Raw genomic sequence first — 24,391 nt, forward strand, 5'->3', positions numbered from 1 at the left:
CCAGCTTATCAGCGCACAGTTCAAAAGCCAACATCCATGACAGTATGAGAGTGAATTAGTGCACATGGCATGGGTGACTTGCACATCTGTGAAGGCACCATTCATGCTGAACAATATATACAGGTTTTGGAGCAACAGATGCTGCCATCCAGACAATGTCTTTTTCAGGGAAGGCATTTCTCCTTTCCACTAAACCACATTCTGCACAACATGACTCTGGGAAAAGTGTCTGGGTGCTAAACTGGCCTGCCTGCAGTCCAGACTTCTCACCCACTGAAAACATTTGGTGCATTAAGAAAGGAAAAAGTAGACAACAGAGACCTGAACTGTTGAGCAGCTGAAATCCTATATCAAGCAAGAATAGGAAAACCTTTCACTTAAAAAAAATAATTAATTGGCCTTCTCTGTTACCAAACTCTTACCGAGTATTTTTAAAAGAAGAGGTGACGCAACACAGTGGTAAACATGCCCCTGTCCCAACTTTTTTTAAACCTGTTCGAAATGGGCATGAAGTTTTCCAAAAACAATAAGATTTCTCAGTTTCAACATTTTATATGTTGTCTTTGTACTATTACAATTAAATATAGGTGTAAATGATTTGCAAATCATTGCATTCTGATATTTGCATTTTACATGGATTGTAAATACATTTTGATTTTATGTTGTAACATAATTGTGGAAAAGTCCAAGGGGAATTGAATACATTTGAGAGCCATTTCATGTTGATACTTAGGAATGGCATACCTGAATCATAGATCTGCTGTCTGCTTCTTGTATTCAAACTGGACTAGACTCTTGGTTTTCTTTCAAGGACTTGTGTTAAAGTTTCTTCAGTATTGTACTCCACGTCAATACAACACAAGATACACTACCAGTCCAAAGTTTTAGAACCTAAATTTTTCCAGTTTTGATGGAAATTCAGACAGTATGGAGGAATTGAAAACAACTGGACTCTTTTAAAATGTGTTTGTAATTAGTTTGATCAAAGCAGCCACCGTTTGCAGACATAACACCCAAACATGTTAGTGGCATTCTTTCTACAATGGAAATCAAATATTCCTTGGAAGGGTCTTCCCAAAACTCCAGAAGCTGTGTGAACTGTGAAATGGGTTGCACTTGTAGACTGCTTTGCTTTCACCCTTCTGCCCAGTTCATCCCAAACCAGCTCGGTGGGGTTTAAGTCTGCAGACTGTGCTGGCTATTTTGTTCATTGCAGCCTACCATATTGTTCTTTCTCCTAGGTAGTTCTGACAGCCTGGAGCAATGTTTTGGGTCATTAGCTTGCTGTAGGATGAACCCCTGACCATCTAGGTGTACACCAGAGGGTAATGTGATAGTAATTTTGGTTCAGGATGCCACTCACTCTGTGCACGTCATTGACACTAGAGCCAGCAAAAGAGCCGCAAACTTTTAAGTGCCCTCCATGTTTGACAATTAGTATCACATACACAGGAAACAACATTTTGCTTACTCAACAGTGTACAAAAACCCAACATGATGAACAAAACAATTCTAATTTGTATTCAATTATCCATAAAACATTCTTTCAGTCTTCAGTAGTTATCTGGCAGTGCTTCCTAGCACAATGGCTTTCTTACTGCCACTCGACCAGTCAAACTTGCAGCTTAAAGTCCTCTCTTCACAGTTGAAACTGAGATTTGCTTACTTCAGCCAGTGTAAAGCTGTTCTCCTGTAAGCCACCAATCACTCTCAGAAAGTCTCTTCTGATTCTGTTGTGGCTTTGGATCTGCCTCACCACTTTTTGTCCAAGTTTCTTCCAGTTTCCAAGTGCCTTTTGATGGTGTAGGGAACTACTCAAATCTTTGGGATGGTCTTAAGAATACACAAGCATGGACCATGGAATCTGATCTTCAGATTGTATATGGAGGAATGGTCACAAATCCCTTGTCAAGTGTTCTCCAACCTCATTACACATTATAGGAGCTCAGAGCTGGGGTTTTTTTTGCAAAGGGAGGTTGCACAAAGTATTAAATGAAAGAGTTCACATTATTGTTACACACATCTGAGAACCATTGTTTTTAAGATAAAACATTTTCTTAAAAATGTTTTGCTTTAATTAATTCTTCGATTATTGCTAATATTTTCAATGAAATAAAGTACAGCGCAATGTGTGGTTATTTCTTGGGAAGTATAATTACATTTTGCACTTGCAATGGAAGCACAGCCACCTTTGATGTATTCACCAATAGGTCTAAATGGGAAATGTCTAAAAACTTTAAATCAGCCCCAAGACAAACCTACATGGCACACAGCAATGAAAGATGTGACTGAGGACTGAGATTGACATTAAAAAAGTCAATTGACTCAAAAATAGGACTTATCGCATGTCACTGTACCAGAGTTAATTAATCAATATTTACCAATGATTTTAATATTTCCAGCTTACCTTAAACATGTCATTGTGAACAACCTAGAGAAACAACAGGAATACAGTCAAATTATGGGACTCTAAAGGCAGAGAAGAAAAAGCTAATTGTAAACAATTCAAATGTGGTTTTACTTAGTGGAGGGGAGAAAGACAGAGACAAGAGATAAAGCATTTTTATTTAAAATGTAAGGATCCCAAAAAGTATTTTGTCCACATAGCATTTTATTTTTTTTATTGACTGCTGTAATGGGTCACCTGAGATTTGAGTTCCAATATTACACAAACTAATAGTTTTGACTTTCTGAAAAAGCATACTGCAAAGAGTGGGGCAGATAGTGAACCCTCGAGACACCTCAGGCCAGAAACAGCAAAGTTTAGGAGGCAGAAGAAATAGAAACAATAGTAGGTCCTTTCTTTGAAAGGCTCCATTCCATTTCCCCCAGAAACTAACTTAAGGATTCTCAAAATGCCTTAAGACTATTTGAAATGATAAATGATTACATCAAAACAGTGAACACCCTATATCCTGAGCTGTCATGATCTTTGCCTTTCCCCCATTTTAACCAACCTGTACGAGCTAATCTTGGTACCAGAATGAACATCAGGCCTTCAGAATCACTTAAAAGGTTATTAAACTCCAGGTTTTCAGATTCTTTCCAATAAAGTGTACCAATATCTCTGACCTACTGTTTATTGCCCGATTCACAACACAGGTTGCCCCATATTTTCTTTTCACATTACTGTCCAACCAACAGAAAGTGGTAGAACAGGTCCGGTTTTGCAAATCAGAATTAATCATATAGGTTTATGAAAAACCTACAAAAAAAAGGAATCGGACAATGAAACAAGACAGTGCAGCATTCATTACAAAATAGCTGTGGTTTATTCCTTTTGCGGGGGAAAACAGCAAAAACGAAGTATCACAGATCATTAATAGGACAATTCTACAGGAAAGAAACAGCAATGGCTCCTTACCCCAAGATAATATGAAAATTCATTTGCAGCCAGGTAAAAACTGTAGTCAAACTTTTTATTTTTTTATATTGTTTTATCATACCACATTCTGCTTATCTTGAACATTAAAACGTGTTCATTTAATTCTTCTCTCCCCAGGTTGAAGGTAAAAAATAAAATTCCCCTGCCACGCTTTTCAATTTCATGGTTGAAAATGTTTGTTTACATTGTTCAAAAATACTTTGTGTCTGTACAAATTCTTATGAAAAACCACAAAGACAGTTCTGAGGAAAAACTAGAATGTAAATCAGAAAAAATTATATTTACAAGCCTGATTGAAGCCTAATATGATATTGCAATGTAACGGATACGCAGAATTTCGGTTATTTTCCAACATAAATCGAGATTACCTTCTCAAGTGCTACAAAGAGAGCCCCCCCACCCCCCAAGAAAATTAAGTTGTGCATTGCTATTTAAATCCCCTCTCTACTTTGTAGATAATTTAGCTTTAACCCTCAAGCTATTAACACTTTTTACATGGATTATCAACAGTTTGTGAAACAATAGGAGTGGTATGGGCTAATGCAGCATGCTTAAGTTATTCTTCACCAAAATTACATATTAGTTTCCCTACTCTGTAAGCAGATTTGACAGCAATCCATCATTTGGTTTACTTTCCCAGGAGAACATTCCATCTAGATCCTGGTACAGATATTAGCACTTTTCACACATTTCCTAAATCTGAATGTATTTTAGATTCATCTTGAGGCTCAATAAAGACACTTAATGTTAATGACAAAAAGAATGCATGAAAAATGCTAATAGTGATACAATGACTTCAAATGGAATATTCCACAAATGCAACAAAGTTAGTGTAACAATTGTTTTGCACAATATATTACAATTATCTTTAAGTACCTTTGTTGAATGTCACAATTTCACATACTTTCAGTTAATTTTAACTTGAGGAACAAACAAGGTTATGGACACCGATATGTAACTTTACAATTTGGATGAACTATGCCTTTAAAACTGTATACATAGATCCTCAACAAACCAAATTCTATAGCAACCCACATCTTAAGTTGCACATGTCAAATCTTAAAAGAGGATATTACAGGAATTTGGGTATTTATATAACATTTTCCATAGAACAGCAATTCTTCCCAAGAATACATATTAATAGAGCACGTAAACTTACATTCAGAGAATAGCTGTGTTTGTATTAATTCTACAAAATATTCATACCACAGACACACTAGACGGCAACTAAGCATACAGTATACTGTATCTAAGGTAATATTGACTTTGTAATCAATCATACCCCGTCATAACCATATCAGAGTACATAAGGGACTCTATCTCCTCACGTCAAGATCATTGCAGCAGGTCCACCTACACCCTGATAATAGAAACCTGGAATCATAAAATCCTTATTTTTGGGACAATGCGTCACAGTTCTCTCTCTAGATTATAAGCCCATCAGAGATGAGTACACGGGGGAGCAATCTTAGATTAGCACATGGAGAACAACATCTTTGCAGATGATCTGGTAAAGATCCCCCACCACCCTCTGACAGACTGGATAAACTATGCCACCAGATAAACATAGATATGAAGACCATGTCATTAACGGATTAACATGTTCTTTACTGGATTTTGTTTTAAGTCCAAATGTATACACTAAACAATGATTAAGCTGTATTCAACATTTCAATATCTAAATTACTAAATAAAAAATCAAAATCCAGTTGATTTGAAATAATAAACTTAATAAAACATCTACAGGCCATGACCAAAAATGTATGCTTGAGGGTTAAAGGGAATTGTTCTGTGGCCGTCCAGGGGTTCTGACCACTCAGCTTGCGTCCGGTGCTCCTCCACTACAGTCTCTATAGCTTCTGCTGCAGTGGGGTTAGACCTGGGGGACACCTGTAACATTAGTGCAACGTTTCCACTCCTTTAACAGGCTTTTGTTTATTTTCTCCAGTCTTTGAATAAGCCCTTGACTTCAGACCCTTGGCACTGGGCTTGATGGTCATCATGGTGAACAGGTCCTTCATGCTGCCATTACTTAACCAGTCTAATCTGCCCTTAACACCGTTTTGGGTTGACACCAACACCTACAGTTCTCAACGAGAACAGAGAAAGGGACGGAAAAAGCTACACGGGCACCAAAGGCCTTTGCTTTGCTTTTGTCCTCCTAATATACTCCCTGATCAAAAGTGTTTATCGTGGGTTTGGTTGGATTTGTCAATCCCACCATCTCCTGTAGAGATGCAGATCTTCTTGTGGTTATTAGAGCACAATGACAAAACACAGACCTCACTTAAGCCAGAGCTGAGAAGATACAGGTTTTTTTAGCGTAAGCTAAACTTAGCGGCTGGCTGTAAAAGAAACATCCACTTTTTTAGGCTGATCTGCAGTCCTCTCCTCATTTTTCTCTTCCATTTCCCTCCATCTTAGAAAAACACTAAAATACAGCAGGTTCAGATAAGGAACAGAGACAGGTGTTAACTGCAGGTGTGGGGTGGGGTGTGTGGGGGGGTAGGAGTTAATATCACTGTCCAAGTGTTAAGACTGTTTGAGGCGCTTCCGGGGCGGCCCCAGGAAGGGGCACTGGGCCGAGGCTAGTGAGCGGTAGGCTTCAGCCACCAAGTGAGGGTGGGAGGCCACCATGGACTTCCAGCCTGCCGTCTCCATCACCTCAGCAGCATGGCTAGAGAGAGAAAGAAGGAAAGAGAGGGGGAAGATGTAAGAGACAAAGAGAGAGATGAAGTGAGAGAGGGGGGTGAGAAGAGAGACGGGGGGGGGGGGGGGTGGCAGTGAGAGAACGAGAATGACAGAGGGGGATAATTATGTTAGAACAGCTGCTTGTCCATATCAAACCATGGGGTAATATGGACAGGCAGATCACATACAGTGGGTACAGAAATTCACCACCCCGTTTCAAAGTGTATACCTTGTCTTGCCTTACAGCAGAGCTGTCAAAACGGTTCTATGGAGGGCCGAGCGTCTGCAGGTTTTCACTCTCACCTTGTACTTGATTGATTAATTAGGTCACTAATTGGTTAGTTTCTACCCTCATGGTTGTTTAGGTCTGAACTGGGAACCAATTTAAAGGAAAAACCAAAAACCTGCAGACACTCGGCCATCTGTGGAACTGTTTGGACACACCTGCCTTACAGTCTTTTCTTGCCACCCTCCCATAGAGTCCAGATTTGTGAAACGCTTATGATATTCTGGTCACATGCACACATTGACCAATCTTTGCCGTAAAAGCTCCTTCAAAAGTTGCCATTGGCTTCTTGGTAGCCTCTCTGATCATACACGGTCTTAATGGTCTTAACTGTTCTGCAAGGGACAAAGTCTTTGAAATATTTGTATTCGACGGATTCTTTGATTTCAATCGCACTACTAAGCAGTGGAGTCCTCTATGAACAAATGCTTTCAGTCTCAACTAATCAGAATCACTACAAAGGATCATAAATGGAAAACCAATTATTTGTGATCTGGAAGTAGCTTGATTTGTGATCTGGAAAGTGGTTTGTAATACTTCAGCAAGTTTGCAGCTGCAATTCTATGGGGGGTTCCCTTATCCAAATAAGATATTTTAATACATTTTCAGATTTGTTAAAATGTTTTTATTTTCATTTGGATTTTGTCGGTTACTGTGTCTAAATCAATCTGGAAAAAGTCAGACTATGCATTTTTATTTCAGGCTATAAGGCAAAAAAAGGTGAACATTTTGAAAGGGGGTGGTGACTTTCTATACCCAACACATATACTGAGCTGTAAAGTCAGTTCCTTCCAAACTCAAATCATCTCTCTACACCTCAGTTGAGGAGGAACCACAGGAATTATGCTAGGAGTCCTCATCCAACTTAACATTTCTACAGAAAAGTGCCCCGTAATTCCACAATTTACACCCAGTAATCAACTTACTAGTTGATGAAGTCCACCGCCTGGGTTTTGAGCTGGTCAGCACTGTGCAGGTCTGCCAGAATGAGGATCTCTGCGGCATTCTCCACAGAAAGACTGGTGCAGAGAGCGTCCTCACACATCACCTTCAGCCTCTCCAGGGCATACTGACAGAAAGAAGGGGTTAGGGAGAGAGAACATGGTATAGAGAGATGAAATACAATGGCTGGGGACAGTCAGATCAAGGAATATACTATTATGAATCCCTTAAAATTGTTTCCAGTCACCAGGAACAATGGTTTTGTGTGTATTGTAGCCTATCTAAGTCTTCAGGTTGATTGACTAGAGATTTATTTCGTTTATACGTTGGATGGTTTCGTTTATACGTTGGATGGTTTGTTAATGTTAGTTGGAGTTTAAACTGCAACTACTACACTAGTCCGATTCAAGCTTGTGCATTCATTGGTAAGTTGTTTGCCAGACACAAGTAGTTATTTTATCAGGGTAACCTTCTGCCCTTAAAGTGAAAGTGGTAGCTGTTTATCAGGGATATCTTGGTTAAACACACACACCAAATTACAAAGGGTTTTTCTATAAAACGTGCTTCTATAAAACATGCTCTTTGTATGTTTGTATAAGTGCTGAGGTGGGGGCAAGGGATTTTTACAGACTCAATATTCCCCAATACTCCCAAAACTAAATGTCAAGGTACAGTTCTTCAATCTTTGTTATTGAGCAAAAAAAAAAGAAACAAGACAACTGACAATAGAACATTTGTAACAGGGAAAAACTGTAAAGAACCACCTGACTTAACCAGTTCAACTGAAAATTAAATCTAGGGACTAACTAGCCGGAATGGTTTCGTACTCTGTAGTAGACAAACCGATAAGACAGAAAGATTGCTATATTTTAGGTAAGCAACCTACATCACCAGACAAGCGAGCTAATGCAAAATGTATCCAATGGATTACAGGACATTTTCAGTAACTACTCATTCCAAAGGTAGGGGTAGCATTTCAAATAAATCCAAAAGGGCTGGTTTACACACATCCCAAAGGTAGGGGTAGCATTTCAAATGAATCCAAAAGGGCTGGTTTACACACATCCCAAAGGTAGGGGTAGCATTTCAAATGAATCCAAAAGGGCTGGTTTACACTCAGTGGTCACTTTAGTAGGTAGACATCCATTAAAACAAATAGCAAAACAGTGAATCATGCAACTGCAGTCAAACATATGATGCATGCAAACAGGGTCAAGAAGTTTAATATTTGTTTGACCTTACAATTGGAAAAACGCATGATCTAAGTAACTTTGACTGTGGTATGATTGTTAGTGCAAAATATGGTTACAGTATATCAACAACAGCTGCCCTTCTGGGATTTTTACACACTGTAATGTAGTCTCTAGAGTTCACAGAGAATGGTGTGACAAACCAAAAGCATCCAGTGAGTGGCAGTTCTTTGGGCAAAAACACCTTGTAAAGATAAAGTCAGAGGACAATGTCCAGACTTGTTCAAGCTGACAGAAACGCCACAAACACTCAATCACTCTTTACAACAGTGGTGCGCAGAACAGCATGTCACAACGTGTTAGACCTGAGGGTGGGTGGGCTACAGCAGCAGAAGACCACACCTTGTTCTACTACTGTGGGCAAAGAACAGGAGGGGCTACAGTGGTCCGGTGATCACCAAGGGCAGATGGAAGATTGGAAAAAGGAACTTCTGCTGCAACATGCAGGTGGTAGGGTCAGAATTTGCATAAACTGCATGAATCATTCCTGCCCTGCATCATTGATTCAGGTTGGCGGCGATGGTGGTATTGTGAGGGGAACATTTTCTTGGCACACATTAGGCCCCTTTATGCCAATTGACCATCATTTGAATGCCAAAGCATAAGCAATTGTTGCTGACCATATGCATCCCTTTTATAACCACAGTCTACCCGTTTTCAAAAGGATACTTCCAGCAGGACAATGTGCCTTGTCACAAAGCATGCATCACCTCAATCCTACACAATACTAAACTCAACAAAATTATAAGCGCAACAGTTTTGTTTTTGCCCCCATTTATCATGAGCTGAACTCAAAGATCTAAGACTTTCTCTATGTACAAAAAAGGCCTATTTCTCTCAAATATTGTTCACAAATCTGTCTAAATCTGTGTTAGTAAGCACTTCTCCTTTGCCGAGATAATCCATCCACCTCACAGGTGTGGCATATCAAGATTCTGATTAGACAGCATGATTTTTGCACAGGTGTGCCTTAGGCTGGCCACAATAACAGGCCACTCTAAAATGTGCAGTTACAATGTATTGGGGGGGTCCAAGGGGGTTCCAAAAACCAGTCAGTATCTGGTGTGACCACCATTTGCCTCACGCAGTGCAACACATCTCCATCGCATAGAGTTGATCAGGTTGTTGATTGCGGCCTGTGGAATGTTGGTCCACTACTGTTCAATGGCTGTGCGAAGTTGCTGGATTTTGGCAGGACCTGGAACACGTGGTCATATACGCCGATCCAGAGCATCCCAAACATGCTCAATGGGTGACATGTCCGGTGAGTATGCTGGCCATGCAAGAACTGGGATGTTTTCAGCTTCCAGGAATTGTGTATAGATCCTTGCAACATGGGGCCGTGCATTATCATGCTGCAACATGAGGTGATGGTCGTGGATGAATGGCACAACAATGGGCCGCAGGATCTCGTCACGGTATCTCTGTGCATTCAAAATGCCATCAATAAAATGCACCTGTGCTCGTTGTCCATAACACACACCTGCCCATACCATAACCCTACCGCCACCATGGGCCACTCGATCCACAACGTTGACATCAGCAAACCGCTCACCCACACGACGCCATACACGCTGTCTGCCATCTGCCCGTTACAGTGAAAACCGTGATTCATCGAGCATGCAGATGAGCTACCCTGAGACGGTTTGTGACAGTTTGTGCAGAAATTCTTTGGTTATGCAAACCGATTGTTGCAGCAGCTGTCCGGGTGGCTGGTCTCAGACGACCTTGGAGGTGAAGATGCTGGATGTGGAGACCCTGGGCTGGTGCGTGCCAACTACACGCTCCCTCAAAACTTGTGACATCTGTGGCATTGTGCTGTGTGATGGAACTGCACATTTTAAAGTGGCATTTTATTGTGGCCAGGCTAAGGCACACCTGTGCAATAATCATGATGTCTAATATAGAATCTTGATATGCCACACCTGTGAGGTGGATGGATTATCTCGGCAAAGGAGAAGTGCTCACTAACACAGATTTAGACAGATTTGTGAACAATATTTGAGAGAAATAGGCCTTTTGTGTACATAGAGAAAGTCTTAGATCTTTGAGTTCAGCTCATGATAAATGGGGGCAAAAACAAAACTTTTGCGTTTAGAATTTTGTTCAGTGTAGATAGGTGTTAAACAAATGGCCACTAAGTGTAGTAAGTCGAGCATGGAAAATGCAGTTTAATGAAATTCTACATACGATTTGCATATATTTTAGCCCCAAAGTCCCAGAAAATATACACAGGTATTTGAACTACATCAGTACACTCTCACTCTGCTGTGTGCGCACCTCGCCAGCTCTCACTATAATGACAAAGGATTTAAGCCCATTGGGCGGAACTCAAATCGCTAGTGCTTTCAAACTAGATTTTGTAGCTAATTAAGTTTTATAAAGTATTTCAGCAATGCTGAATCAGATGTACGAAAAGTCATGTGAGATGTCTGACAGTAGGCTAGTAATTATTTTGACTACACTTCACAGCTGCAGAGCTTTCCTAAAGTAATCTTTTGTCACCTCACACAGTCCGCCATGTTTTATATCCATTATGATTACAAACAATTTTTTGTAAATCCTTTACAACAGCCTTACAAAAACCTAACCACCACACCACATAGTGAAAAAGCTTTGCATCACATATATCCAGTGAAATCATCATACACGCTACCTAAACACTATACCCCTGAACTAACAGTACTATACCAAGCTTACTGTTACAGAAAATAGCAAGTTGTTGCAAGTTCACAATGTTGAGCTTAAACCACACATGGTAGACCTGGCCTAAACCAAAAGACAAGAATATCAAATGTGTATTATAAGATATTTATATACAGCGCACAAAAATAAATTAAGGGAACACTTAAATCACACATTGGATCATGAACAACATATATTACAGACCAAAATCTTTACTGTACATTCTCTAATTTGTTGAGAATGAAATGACAAATCAACAGTTAATGGAAATCAAAATAACTAACCAATTGAGGGCTTGATTCAAAGAAACTCAGAAAATCAAAATAAACAATTTAAATCCCAGGGTGTTCCAACCTGTGTGAATTTGGATCAGGACATCAGTGAGTTCCTGGACAGTCTGTGGCGCTACTTGGCGGTGTTGGATGCACCAAAACATAACATCCCAGAGGTTCTCAATTGGATTCAGGTCTGCGGAACATGAGGGCCAGTCAATGGCATCAATGCCTTCGTCATCCAGGAACTGCCTATATACTGTGGCCACATGAGGATGGGCATTGCCTGCACCAGGAGGAACCCAGGGCCCACTGCACCAACATAAGGTCTAACGATATCATCCCAGTACCTAACAGCAGTCAGGGGACTACTAACTAGCACGTGGAGGTCTGTGAAACCCTCCATGTATATGCCTCCCCAGACCATCACTGACCCAGTGCCAAACCGGTCATAGATGATGTTGTAGGCAGCATAACGTTCACCACGGAGTCTCCAGACTCTTTCACGTATGTCACATGCACAGTGTGAACCTGTTCTCATCTGTGAAGGGAACGGGGCACCAATGGCGACCTGCCAATTTTGGTGTTCTCGGGCGAATGCCAATCGAGCTGCACAGTGTTGGGCTGTGAGGACAGGTCCCAATAGAGGACGGCGGGTCCTCATGCCACCTGTAGTGACAAGGACACTAGCAAAATGCAAAACTAGAAAACAATCAGTCTGGAAGGATAAGAAGAGAGCAATTATCTGTAGCCACCACCTGCAAAAACATTCCCTTTTTGGGGGTTGTCTTGCTGTTGCCTCTCCAGTTCACCTGCTGTCACTTTCACCAAAACAGGTGACACTGATTCACAATTGCTTAGCATTCCTAACTGGACAGATTGATATCTCTGAAGTTTAATTTACTTGATGTTTGGGTTGTGCATTGGACTCTGAATAGTGTATATAAAAAGTCTACACACCCCTGTTAAAACGCCAGGTTCTTGTGATGTGAAAGAATGAGACAAAGATAAAAAATGTGAGAACTTTTTCCATTTATAAATGTGACATATAATGTGAACAATTCAATTGAAAAAAAAACTGAAATCTTTGACAGGGAAAAATGTAAAATATAAAACTCACAATAACCTGGTTTGCCTAAGTGTACACACCCTTAAACTAATACTTTGTTGAAGCACCTTTTGATTTTATTACAGCACTCTATTAGCATGGCACATCTTGACGTGGCAATATTTGCCCACTCTTCTTTGCAAATGAACTCCAAATCTGTCAGATTGCGAGGACTTCTGTACACAGCCCTCTTCAGATCACCCCACAGATGTTCAATTGGATTCAGGTCTGGGCTCTGGCTGGGCCATTCCAAAACGTTAATCTTCTTCTGGTGAAGCCATGCTTTTGTGGATTTGGATGTGTGCTTTGGGTCGTTGTCGTGCTGAAAGGTGAACTTCATCTTCAGCTTTCTAACGGACGCCTGAAGATTTTGTGCCAAAATTGCCTGGTATTTGGAACTGTTCATAATTCCTTCAACGCTGACTAAGGCCCCAGTCCCAGAAAGCATGATTCTGCCACCACCATGCTTCAGTGTGGGTATGGTGTTCTTTGGGTGATGTGCAGTGTTGTTTTTGCGCCAAACATACCTTTTGGAATTATGGCCAAAAAGTTCAACCTTGGTTTCATCAGACCATAACACATTTTCCCACGTGCTATTGGGGGACTTGATGTTTGTTTTTGCAAACCTCAGCCAGGCTTGGATGTTTTTCTTTGTAAGAAAAGGCTTTCATTTTGCCACCCTACCCTATAGCCCATTCATATGAAGAATACGGGTGATTGTTGTCACATGTAGCACACAGCCAGTACTTGCCAGAAATTCCTGCAGATCTTTTAATGTTGCTGTAGGCCTCTTGGAAGCCTCGCTGATCAGTTTTCTCGTCTTTTCAATTTTGGAGGGTCGTCCAGTTCTTGGTAATGTCTCTGTTGGGCCATATATTCTCCACTTGATGATGACTGTCTTTACTGTGTTCCATGGTATATTTAATGACTCGGAAATTCTTTTGTACCCTTCTCCTGACTGATATCTTTCAACAATGAGATCCCTCTGAAACTTTGGAAGCTCTCTGCAGACCATGGCTTTTGCTCTGAGATGCAACTAAGAAAATGTCAGGAAAATCCTACTAGAACAGCTGAATTATTTGTGATTAATCCGAGTCACTTTAAATAATGGCAAGTGCGGAATTACATCTATTTAACATGAGTTTGAATGTGATTGGTTAATTCTTAACACAGCCACATACACAGTAATAAGAGGGTGTGTACACTTATGCAACCAGGTTATTGTTAGGTTTTTATTTAAAATGTTTCCCCCTCGAAGATTTCAGTTTGTTTTTTCAATTGATTTGTTCACATTATAGGTCACATTAAAAGGTGGAAAAAGTTCTGACATTATTTATCTTTGTCTAATTATTTTACATCACAAAGACCTGGCATTTTAACAGGGGTGTGTAGACTTTTTATATCCACTGTATATGTAATTAAAAACTACAAATACAACATGAGCGCTGCTACATAACGCGCAAAGGAGTGGGTCTGGTTCCCATTAACATTGGCTTAATGGCCATTCATGTGTCAGACTAGAGGACAATATTAATCTGCACATAACATTTAGTTTTTTGGAGTCTAACAAGGCTATTAAACTAAGCTAGCCAGCTATCTTCCATTTGCTTAACTTACAGTTTTCTGCACTCTCAACAGCGTTAGATTCCACCGCCTAACTTTACGTAGCATTTTGTGGCCAAATCCATTTTCTGTAGTTAACATCAATTCAATAAATATATTCCATCTCCCCTTGAATTAGTTAACTTTCATCCACTTGCTAACAGTAGGCTATGCTGTATATATTGCATCATTCTGAGTGACTGGGCTCCACCACACTACTACCAATCGTAAACAACAAATGTGTGAAGGAGCACGTTATAAAAAAATTAAATAAACATTAATAATTGTTTTTGTCATGGTATATCATCACATGTAATTTTTTTTAAAAAGAAATCAAGATTGCAATAACATTCAGGTCTGTATATTTCAACCACAAAAATACATTTAGCCTAGGCCATGGCATTACTTTCTTTTTTTAATACACACAAGTGCTGGAATACTAAATTATTTTTGGATATTCGACTATATCCTTGCCCATCCCTACTTGGTGTTATACCGTGATGATTAAGTGTTCCCTTAATTTTTTTGATCAGTGAACTATACATACAGGTGCTGGTCATAAACTTAGAATATCATCAAAAAGTTGCTTAATTCCATTCAAAAAGTGAAACATGTATACATTCATTCCACACAGATTGATATATTTCAAGTGTTTTTTCTTTTAATATTGATGAAAACTGACAACTAATGAAAACCCCAAATTCAGTATCTGAGAAAATTAGAATATTATAGTGAAAAGTTTCAATATTGAAGACACCTGGTGCCACACTCTAATCAGCTAATTAACCCAAAACACCTGCAAATACCTTTAAATGTTCTCTCAGTCTAGTTCTGTAGGCAACACAATCATGGGGAAGACTGCTGACTTGACAGCTGTCCAAAAGACAACCATTGACACCTTGCACAAGGAGGGCACACAAAAGGTCATTGCTAAAGAGGCTGGCTGTTCACAGAGCTCTGTGTCCAAGCACATTAATAGAGAGGTGAAGGGAAGGGAAAGATGTGGTAGAAAAAAAGTGTACAAGCAATAGGGATAACCGCACTCTGGAGAGGATTGTGAAACAAAACCCATTCAAAAATGTGGGGGAGATTCACAAAGAGTGGACTGCAGCTGGAGTCAGTGCTTCAAGAACCACCACGCACAGACATATGCAAGACATGGGTTTCAGCTGTCGCATTCCTTGTGTCAAGCCACTCTTGAACAAGACACAGCATCAGAAGCGTCTCGCCTGGGCTAAAGACAAAAAGGACTGGACTGCTGCTATGTTCCCTGATGAAAGTACATTTTGCATTTCCTTTGGAAATCAAGGTCCCAGAGTCTGGAGGAAGAGAGGAGAGGCACAGAATCCACATTGCTTGGAGTCCAGTGTAAAGTTCCCACAGTAAGTGATGGTTTGGAGTGCCATGTCATCTGCTGGTGTTGGTCCACTGTGTTTTCTGAGGTCCAAGGTCAACCCAGCCATCTACCAGGAAGTTTTAGAGCACTTCATGCTTTCTTGCTGCAGACCAACTTTATGGAGATGCAGATTTCATTTTCCAACAGGACTTGGCACCTGCACACAGTGCCAAAGCTACCAGTACCTGGTTTAAGGACCATGGTACCCCTGTTCTTAATTGGCCAGCAAACTCGCCTGACTTTAACCCTATAAAAAATCTATGGGGTATTGTGAAGAGGAAGATGCGATACGCCAGACTCAACAAGGCAGAAGAGCTGAAGGCCACTATCAGAGCAACCTGGGCTCTCATAACACCTGAGCAGTGCCACAGACTGATCGACTCCATGCCACGCCGCATTGCTGCAGTAATTCAGGCAAAAGGAGCCCCAACTAAGTATTGAGTGCTGTACATGCTCATACTTTTCATTTTCATACTTTTCAGTTGGCCAAAATTTCTAAAAATCCTTTTTTTGTATTGGTCTTAAGTAATATTCTAATTTTCTGAGTTACTGAATGAGATTTTCATTAGTTGTCAGTTGTAATCATCACAATTAAAATAAATAAACATTTGAAATATATCAGTCTGTGTGCAATGAATTAATATAATATACAAGTTTCAACTTGGATACTGAATTAGATAATCGTAACAGGCCAGAAACAAAACACAAAAGTGCTTTGGTTCTCCTGGAATAAGGTAGAAAACCCCTGCCCTAGCAATACACAGCTCATTCAAATATTCAAAGCTAGTAGATGAGGTGGTTAATTAAATTTACTATGAAATTCTAGGGCAAAATAAATAATATTAAACATTTCCATTCCATTTTTTCCCATACCTTGTCAGCGGCTGCTAGAAGATCATCTGCCATCTTGTCCAAATTGGGGGCCTTGTCTGTGTAGATGAAACACATCATTTCTTTGAAGACCTCCGGCTCCACGTCATTGATCTCCACTCGGTTCTAACAGGTTGGAGAAAAGTGGTAAGGCAGAGAAAGTGACAGAGAGACATGGTGTGTTTAATATCTGTGTTAAATGAAGCCAAGGTGGAATAATGTATGCACTTTAAGAGCAACCCTATCAAACATAAAATCACACTAATCTACAAGAGAAATTGCTGCTCCTCACACTTCATCATTGATTTTAGTGTCAACAATTCGCAAGGTGGACAACTTTTTACATTGTTTTTTTAAGCTAATTCGAAAATTATATTGCTCCATCTAAAAATTGTTCTTGGTAAACAAAACAAAAAAAATATTTTAAAAGTATCTCTTCTCTGCAATAGCATTGTAGACAGAACCGCTGGAGAATCCTTCACAATTTCATTTCTTATTGTTACCAGCTCAAAGGACAAGAAACGCAATTCCTGGACTCATACTGCTTTGACAGCAAAGGATGAAGTGTTGACCTGGTATACAGCGAGAGACTATTTAATTTTAGGAACCCTATAGTGGAGTTCTGCCCAAAAGCTTTGTGCAATTGAACTGGCTGCAAAATCTCTCCCCCCTTGTACTGAAAGACTGCAATTGTCTGCTGATACTGAAACAAAGAGCCCAGACATGTTTCATAGAATGTAACAATGCATGGTTATAGACTTATTGCACAAGAGGACTTGTTATTGTAATTATTTCTAATAAGCATTATTGTTTTATACGTAGAAACATAGGACAAAGCCCTAAAAAGGTCCACACTGAATATGAGATCCATTGAGTTTTACTAGCATCTAAGTTAGTGGCTTCAAACAGATTTTTTGTTTTTCCTTTAAATTGGTTCCCAGTTCAGACTTAAACCAGGTGAGAGTAAGACCAAACCAATTAGTGACCTGATTAATCAATCAAGTACCACGTGAGAGCGAAAACCGGCAAACACTCAGCCCAATGTGGAACCGGTTTGACACCTCTGATCCAAGTGAAGAAAGATTAAAGAAAGCTGCCTCAGACTCACCTTCTTGCTTTCCTCCATCTCATGCTCAAACATGGCACTAAACACAGGAGAGCGAGCTGAGGAAAAGAAATCAAAGATATCTTTGATTAATTACACCAACAGGCTCTAATAAATATTAAGTGTTTGCATTTTGTTTATGTGTGGGCATGTGTAGTGTCTGTCTGCCTGCCTGTGTCCATACCTGCCAGGATGGCTTTGTGGGCCTGGAACTCCTGCCCGGCCACACACAGGGAGCAGTCTGTGAAGCGTGAGTTCTCCCATAGCCCGCCCAGCTCGTCAGCAAGTCTGCAGTCCGGCACCTTCACCATATTCATGGTATTCTGACCGGAGATGTTTACAGAGTCCTGCACCACACTTACCTAAGAATACAGAGAGAGTATGTCAGCCTGCCAAACCAACCTGAGGTGTGTTTATGTACTCAATGGATTAACCCTCTTTAGTTGTAATTCACCACCAGAAACACAAATCATGATACTTCACCTCCAGTCAAGGGCTATGTTCCACCAGTAGAGAAAAAAAAATCCATATAATTAAACTTTTGGAAAAAGCTGTCTGTCAGTGAAATTGCTAAATGGTTTAATAACATGTCATAGCCACTGCCATAATGCAGTTTCGATGGACTCTCCTTGCAAGAAAGGGGTTAGACAGTATGCTGTTTCATGCCACACGGTGCAATTTAAACAATGCGAACACCTTTGCAATTATTTTTTTCTTTGGGGCAGGTGTGGTAAGATGCAAGGCTGTACGCGATAGGCAATATCGTTCCATCACCCCACTGAATTTTAGCGGCCCCTCCCTGTCTTGATAATGGTTAAGACAATTTCTTGAAATTCAACACATTTTTCCAAGATGACAGACATGTTTGCTACCTGCAACTCTAAAAATTCTCATGAAGCTGAGAACAATGGAACAGCAAACATACATCACACATTCAGCATTTTAGAAGTAACTAGTTAAACATTTATTTACGCACCAAATTGTTGCAAAAATTGTAGCAACAAAAACCTGTTTAAGATGTTTTACAGATATCTAAGTCCAATGATAGCATTTGAATTAAAGTAATTTGGCAGACGCTCTTATCCAGAGCAACTTGTTGATGAATGAAGGGATGAGCCGATTTCAAGCACAGGCCAATTCATAGCTGAAATATGCAGATCACAAGAGCTGTAATGTCAAAAAAGAAAACAGAAAAGAACCAGCCATTGTGACGGACAGTGCGGCCAATAAGATATGTGCTGTGGCATGGATGGAGCTGCTTCAAGGTGGCTGTTTCACACCCATTAAACCTACCCTCACAGTCTGCTCTCATACATCCAGCAATCGCACGCTTGCTTGGTCAGGGAAGGCCCTTCGCAACCTATTTTCACAGAACACTAAGGCCAGTCATGAGATTAAAAAGAAACAGAAGTTGCAAGATCTGCCTTTACACAATTGGCTTAATGCGTAAAGGACCACTGATGTGGCAACCCAGCAGAATATTGTGGTGGAGATCCTTGAAAGGTCTCTGGAGCAGAAGCCAGCAATCTCTGCAACTGTTGCAACTCGCAATGTGCAGTTTGCAAACAATTAGTAATTGTTTAACTACTGTTTACGGACTTGAGAGTAACTTTTTAGCCCCTCGTTCAACTGCACTGTTGAGTCGAACGGTTTGTGGTGGATTTCTACAAAATCATTGGTTTCATATGCGATCTTGCAACAAAATGCCCTGACCAACAGCTGTTTACATACGCAGAGCAAAAAAAGGCTGAATTATAAATAACTGTTTATAACTGCTAATTGGATGCAGGTTGCAATAATGAATGCAGATTATAATTGTGATGACAAACATTTATATGAAAACCTAAACAGTGGTTCGGACTAAAATATAAATAAAAACTGAGTGCAATGATATGCAAATCATTTATCCCACAATTTAAAAGAACACTACAAAGACAGGAAAATAAATATTGAAACAGAAAATTGTATTGTATAGAAATTGTATCGTTTTTGGAAAAATACATGCCCATTTAGAATTTGATGCCCCTGTGCCAATGTTTTGAAAACGTGTTGCTGACATGTTTAACACGGTGTTGCATCACCGCTTATTTTAACAAAACTCTGTAAGTGTTTGGGAACGGAGGAGACCAACTGCTGTAGTTTTGAAAGTAAAATATTTTCCTATTCTTGCTTGATATAGGATTTCAGCTGCTCAACAGTCCGGGGCTCCGATGTCTACTTTTTCCCTTTCTTAATGCACCAAATGTTTTCAATGGGTGACAGGTCTGGACTGCAGGCAGGCCAGTTTAGCACACAGACTCGTCTACATTTTGCAATGCTGTTGTAATATGTGCAGAATGTGGTTTGGCATTGTCTTGCTGAAATAAGCAAGGCCTTCCCTGAAAAAGATGTAATCTGGATGGCAGCATATGTTGCTCCAAAACCTGTATATATTGTTCAGCATTAATGGTGCCTTCACAGATGTGCAAATCAACCATGTCCATTAATCATGGATGCTGGCATTTGAACAGTACATTGATAAGCTGGATGGTCCCTCTCCTCTTTAGTCCGGAGGAAATGGCATCCATGATTCCAAACAATAATTGAAAATTGATTTGTCAGACCACATGCCTCAGTCCATCTTACATGAGCTCAGGCCCAGAGAAGGCATCGGCAGTTCTGGGTCTTTTTTATATATGGTTTCTTCTTTGCATGGTTGAGTTTTATACCTTGTTCACAGATAATGGTTTCCAGAAGTTTTCCTGCAACCAAGCAGTGCTTTCAAACAACTTAATCACATCTGTTTTTAATGCAGTGCCATCTGAGGGCTTGAAGATCATGACCACCCAATATTGGTTTTCAGCCTTGTCCCTGTCATACAGAGATATCTCCGGATTCTCTGAATTTTTTTATTATATTTTGTACCGTAGATGATGAGATGCCCAAACTCGTTATTCTTAAATAGTTGCACTACAGTGGGGGGATATTTGATACATTGCCAATTCTGCAGGTTTTCCCACTTACAAAGCATGTAGAAGTCTGTAATTTGTATCATATGTACTCTTCAACTGTGAGTGAGGGAACCTAAAACAAAAATCCAGAAAATTACTTAAAAATCATACGTAATTTGATACATCAGAAAAGCAGAACTTAATATTTGGTAAAGAAACCTTTGGTTGCAATTACAGAGATCATACGTTTCCTGTAGTTCTCGACCAGGTTTGCACACACTGCAGCAGGGATTTTGGCCCACTCCTCCATACAGACCTTCTCCAGATCCTTCAGGTTTCGGGGCTGTCGCTGGGCAATACAGACTTTCAGCTCCCTCCAAAGATGTTCTATTGGGTTCAGGTCTGGAGACTGGCTAGGCCACTCCAGGACCTTGAGATGCTTCTTACGGAGCCACTCCTTAGTTGCCTTGGCTGTGTGTTTCAGGTCGTTGTCATGCTGGAAGACCCAGCCACGACCCATTTTCAATGCTCTTACTGAGGGAAGGAGGTTGTTAGCAAAGATCTCGCGATACATGGCCCTTCCATCCTCCCCTCAATACGGTGCAGTCTTCCTGTCCCCTTGGCAGAAAAGCATCCCCAAAGAATGATGTTTCCACCTCCATGCTTCACCGTTGGGATGGTGTTCTTGGGATTGTACTCATCCTTCTTCCTCCAAACACGGCGAGTGGAGTTTAGACCAAAAAGCATCAGACCACATGACCTTCTCCTATTCCTCCTCTGGATCATGCAGATGGTCCTTGGCAAACTTCAGACGGGCCTGGACATACGCTGGCTTGAGAAGGGGGAGTGTGCGGGTCAGTGTGTTACTAATGGTTTTCTTTGAGACTGTGGTCCCAGCTCTCTTCAGGTCATTGACCAGGTCCTGCCGGGTACTGGGCTGATCTCTCACCTTCCTCATGATCATTGATGCCCCACGAGGTGAGATCTTCCATGGAGCCCCAGACCAAAGGAGATTGACTGTCATCTTGAACTTCTTCCATTTTCTAATAATTGCGCCAACAGTTGTTGCCTTCTCACCAAGCTGCTTGCCTATTGTCCTGTAGCCGCCCATCCCAGCCTTGTGTAGGTCTACAGTTTTATCCCTGATGTCCTTACACAGCTCTCTGGCCTTGGCCATTGTGGAGAGGTTGGAGTCTGTTTGACTGAGTGTGTGGACAGGTGTCTTTTATACAGGTAACGAGTTCAAACAAGTGCAGTTAATACAGGTAATGAGTAGAGAACAGGAGGGCTTATTAAAGAAAAACTAACAGGTCTGTGAGAGCCGGAATTTTTACTGTGATGTAACAACAGTCAATTGAAATGCAGCAGAAGTAACTCAGGTTCTTCCTTTCCTGTGGCAGTCCTCACAAGTCTCCTCATAGCATTTCATGATTTTTGCAACTGCGCATAAAGAAACATTCTAAGTTCTTAAACATTCGTATTGACAAACCTTCATGTCTTAAAATAATGACTGACTGTAGTTTTTCTTTGCTTATTTGAGCTGTTCTTGCCAAGGACAAATACAATAGACAGTCTTGTCTCAACATAAATGATTGGCTCAAACCCATTAAGAAAGAAATACATTTCACAAATTAACTGTTAACATGGCACAACGGTTAACAGAAATGCATTCCAGGTGACAAACTCATGAAGCTGGTTGAGAAAACACAAAGATTGTGCAAAGCTGATATCAAGGCAAAAGGTGGTTACTTTGAACCATCTACAATATCAGAGGTTTTTGGGTTGCTACAGAATTCCATGTGTTATTTCATAGTTTTGATGTCTTCTGTTAATCGACAGTATGGAAAAACTGAAGAAATCCAAAAGAGTCCAAACTGTTGACAGGTACTGTACATGAGCAAAGTTTCCAATTTGCACCAAAGACACAAAGAAAAAAGCCACATCAACCCAGCAATTATTTTTATAAATGACAAACAATGTCAACTGCGGCAGCACAATAAACCTTAGAGAGACATGAGTAGCTGTGATACAGAGGATTCCAAAACAGGCCACTAGAATTTAACATACACAAATTGTGTAGGTTATTAACCTTCCCATTTGATTGTTTAACAAATGGTTTTGTTAAACAATCTACGTAGTGGAAATTTCACCACGTAGACACCTGAACAAGAAACCAGGCAAGCCTAGTTCAGCCGGCCCACAATTGAGAGGGTTGACGGTGTCTGGCCGCTCGAGAATCGAACCTGCGTTGCCCACAGGAAAGGTAGCGTCGTTAACCACTATGCCACCGAGCTTCACATTTACAAGTGAAAAGACGAGAGAATCATGTAGCCAGCAAAGTGTTTGTCTATCCTGAACAAATCCTAATATCCACCAGAACTGTTTTATTTTAGGCTTCCTATTACATAGCTACGTAGGGTTAGGGCCAGCGAAGTTTTGTAGCCAGTGAAGTAATGCGCTTCTTACTATTACGGGAGGCGAACGCAGGACCTGTTGTTCCCGGAGCCAGCGTCTCTAACAACGACGCTATTTAAAAAGGGGTAGTCATTCAGTCAGTCAGAGACATTCGCTCTTCTAGGCCGGCTCTGCTTACGCAGTCCGGCAAAAACAGTTCACATTTCTGAAGATGACTGATTCTAGACCTCGGCTTTTAAGTGGTGCTCATTTAGTGGAACGGGGTCTTACCTCACAGAACAAGGTAAGCTTATCGTCTGGCAGAAGACCGTTGGCCTCGTCCAACAGGAAGTCTCGGCGGATGAACTTCTTGAAGCCCCAGTCCTTCCCCTGAACAAACCGATATGCTCTCTGGCTTTCTGCAAAGCCAAGGAGAGAGATGTGTTAGAGAAACCTATTTATAAATAGACTAAAGCTGGGTTTCCCAAACTCTGTCCTGGGATGCATGTTTGACTTTTTGCCCCAGGAGCACAGCTGACTCAAATCAAATCATCATTATACTTTGATTATTTGAATCAGTTGTGTAGTGCTAGGCTATAAACCTTAAGGTGTATTTGAGGGAGGCTTCAGGACAGAGCGTGGGAAAACACGCAAACGGTTGTCTAATGCAGGGGTTCTCAACCTTTTGCAAGCTGGGCCCCCCCAAAGCTGGTTCATTGCAATTGGGGCCCCCCTTCTCGGCACCACCCCCACTACACAACCTTGCATAGATAGATAGATAGATAGATAAATAGCCCCCTAGGCTATTATTTTTAGGCCCACACATTATGATTATACTCATCAGTAGTGGTAGGTAGGCCTATTATCATTACTAGGCTATTGTTATAATTGGCAATAGCACCAGACTTCTAATGTGAGCTTGCAGGCATTATTATTATTATTATTTTGTTATATATTTTATTATTATTATTAGGAGTAGTAGTAGGCCTATTATCATTACTTGGCTATTGCTATATAATTATGAGGTTACATGCTTTATTGTCGGTATTATCATCATCACCATCACCATCAGGCCTATTATCATTACTAGGCTATGGCTATAATTGGGAATTGGCAGCAGACCTCTGATATGAATGAATGCTCTATTATTGTTATTATTACTAGGCTTAATAATAGGCATATCATCTGTAAAAAATGCAGAAGCTTGCAGGTAGGTGATGTTAATGTGAGATCTGAGCCTGTTTGCCTTGCAAAGATCCTCAATTCTTGGCGCAATGTCTGATAAACATAGCCTCAAATCATCCTCGATTTGTGCCCGATTGCTGTATTGCGTTTTGATTGCAGTCATTTGAGAATCCTGCCTCCCACAAATATGTCGATGCGAAAGGGAGGAGAATCTTCAAGGCGAAATCACAGAGTTGAGGGTATTCCTGCATCAAAGCTGCCCAGAATGATGAAAGAGGGCAGGAGGTAAA

General features: G+C 40.6%; 1 protein-coding gene across 4 annotated transcripts in view; it reads right to left on the reverse strand.

The window, feature by feature from the left end:
• Positions 1-3,253: 3,253 nt before the first annotated feature.
• spop (speckle type BTB/POZ protein) overlaps positions 3,254-24,391 on the reverse strand; it is a 35,514-nt gene continuing 14,376 nt past the window's right edge. For all 4 annotated transcript variants that reach the window (XM_010904093.3, XM_010904066.3, XM_010904058.3 and 1 more), the window contains 6 exons: positions 23,208-23,335; positions 17,777-17,954; positions 17,596-17,651; positions 16,491-16,613; positions 7,289-7,431; positions 3,254-6,062 (listed from right to left, as the gene is read on the reverse strand). In XM_010904093.3, the coding sequence (XP_010902395.1) occupies positions 5,918-6,062; positions 7,289-7,431; positions 16,491-16,613; positions 17,596-17,651; positions 17,777-17,954; positions 23,208-23,335 (773 nt within the window). In that variant the 3' untranslated portion in view covers positions 3,254-5,917. The remainder of the gene's footprint in view (positions 6,063-7,288; positions 7,432-16,490; positions 16,614-17,595; positions 17,652-17,776; positions 17,955-23,207; positions 23,336-24,391) is intronic.

The sequence above is a fragment of the Esox lucius genome, chromosome 5 (genome assembly GCF_011004845.1).
Source record: "Esox lucius isolate fEsoLuc1 chromosome 5, fEsoLuc1.pri, whole genome shotgun sequence".
Lineage (NCBI taxonomy): Eukaryota > Metazoa > Chordata > Actinopteri > Esociformes > Esocidae > Esox > Esox lucius.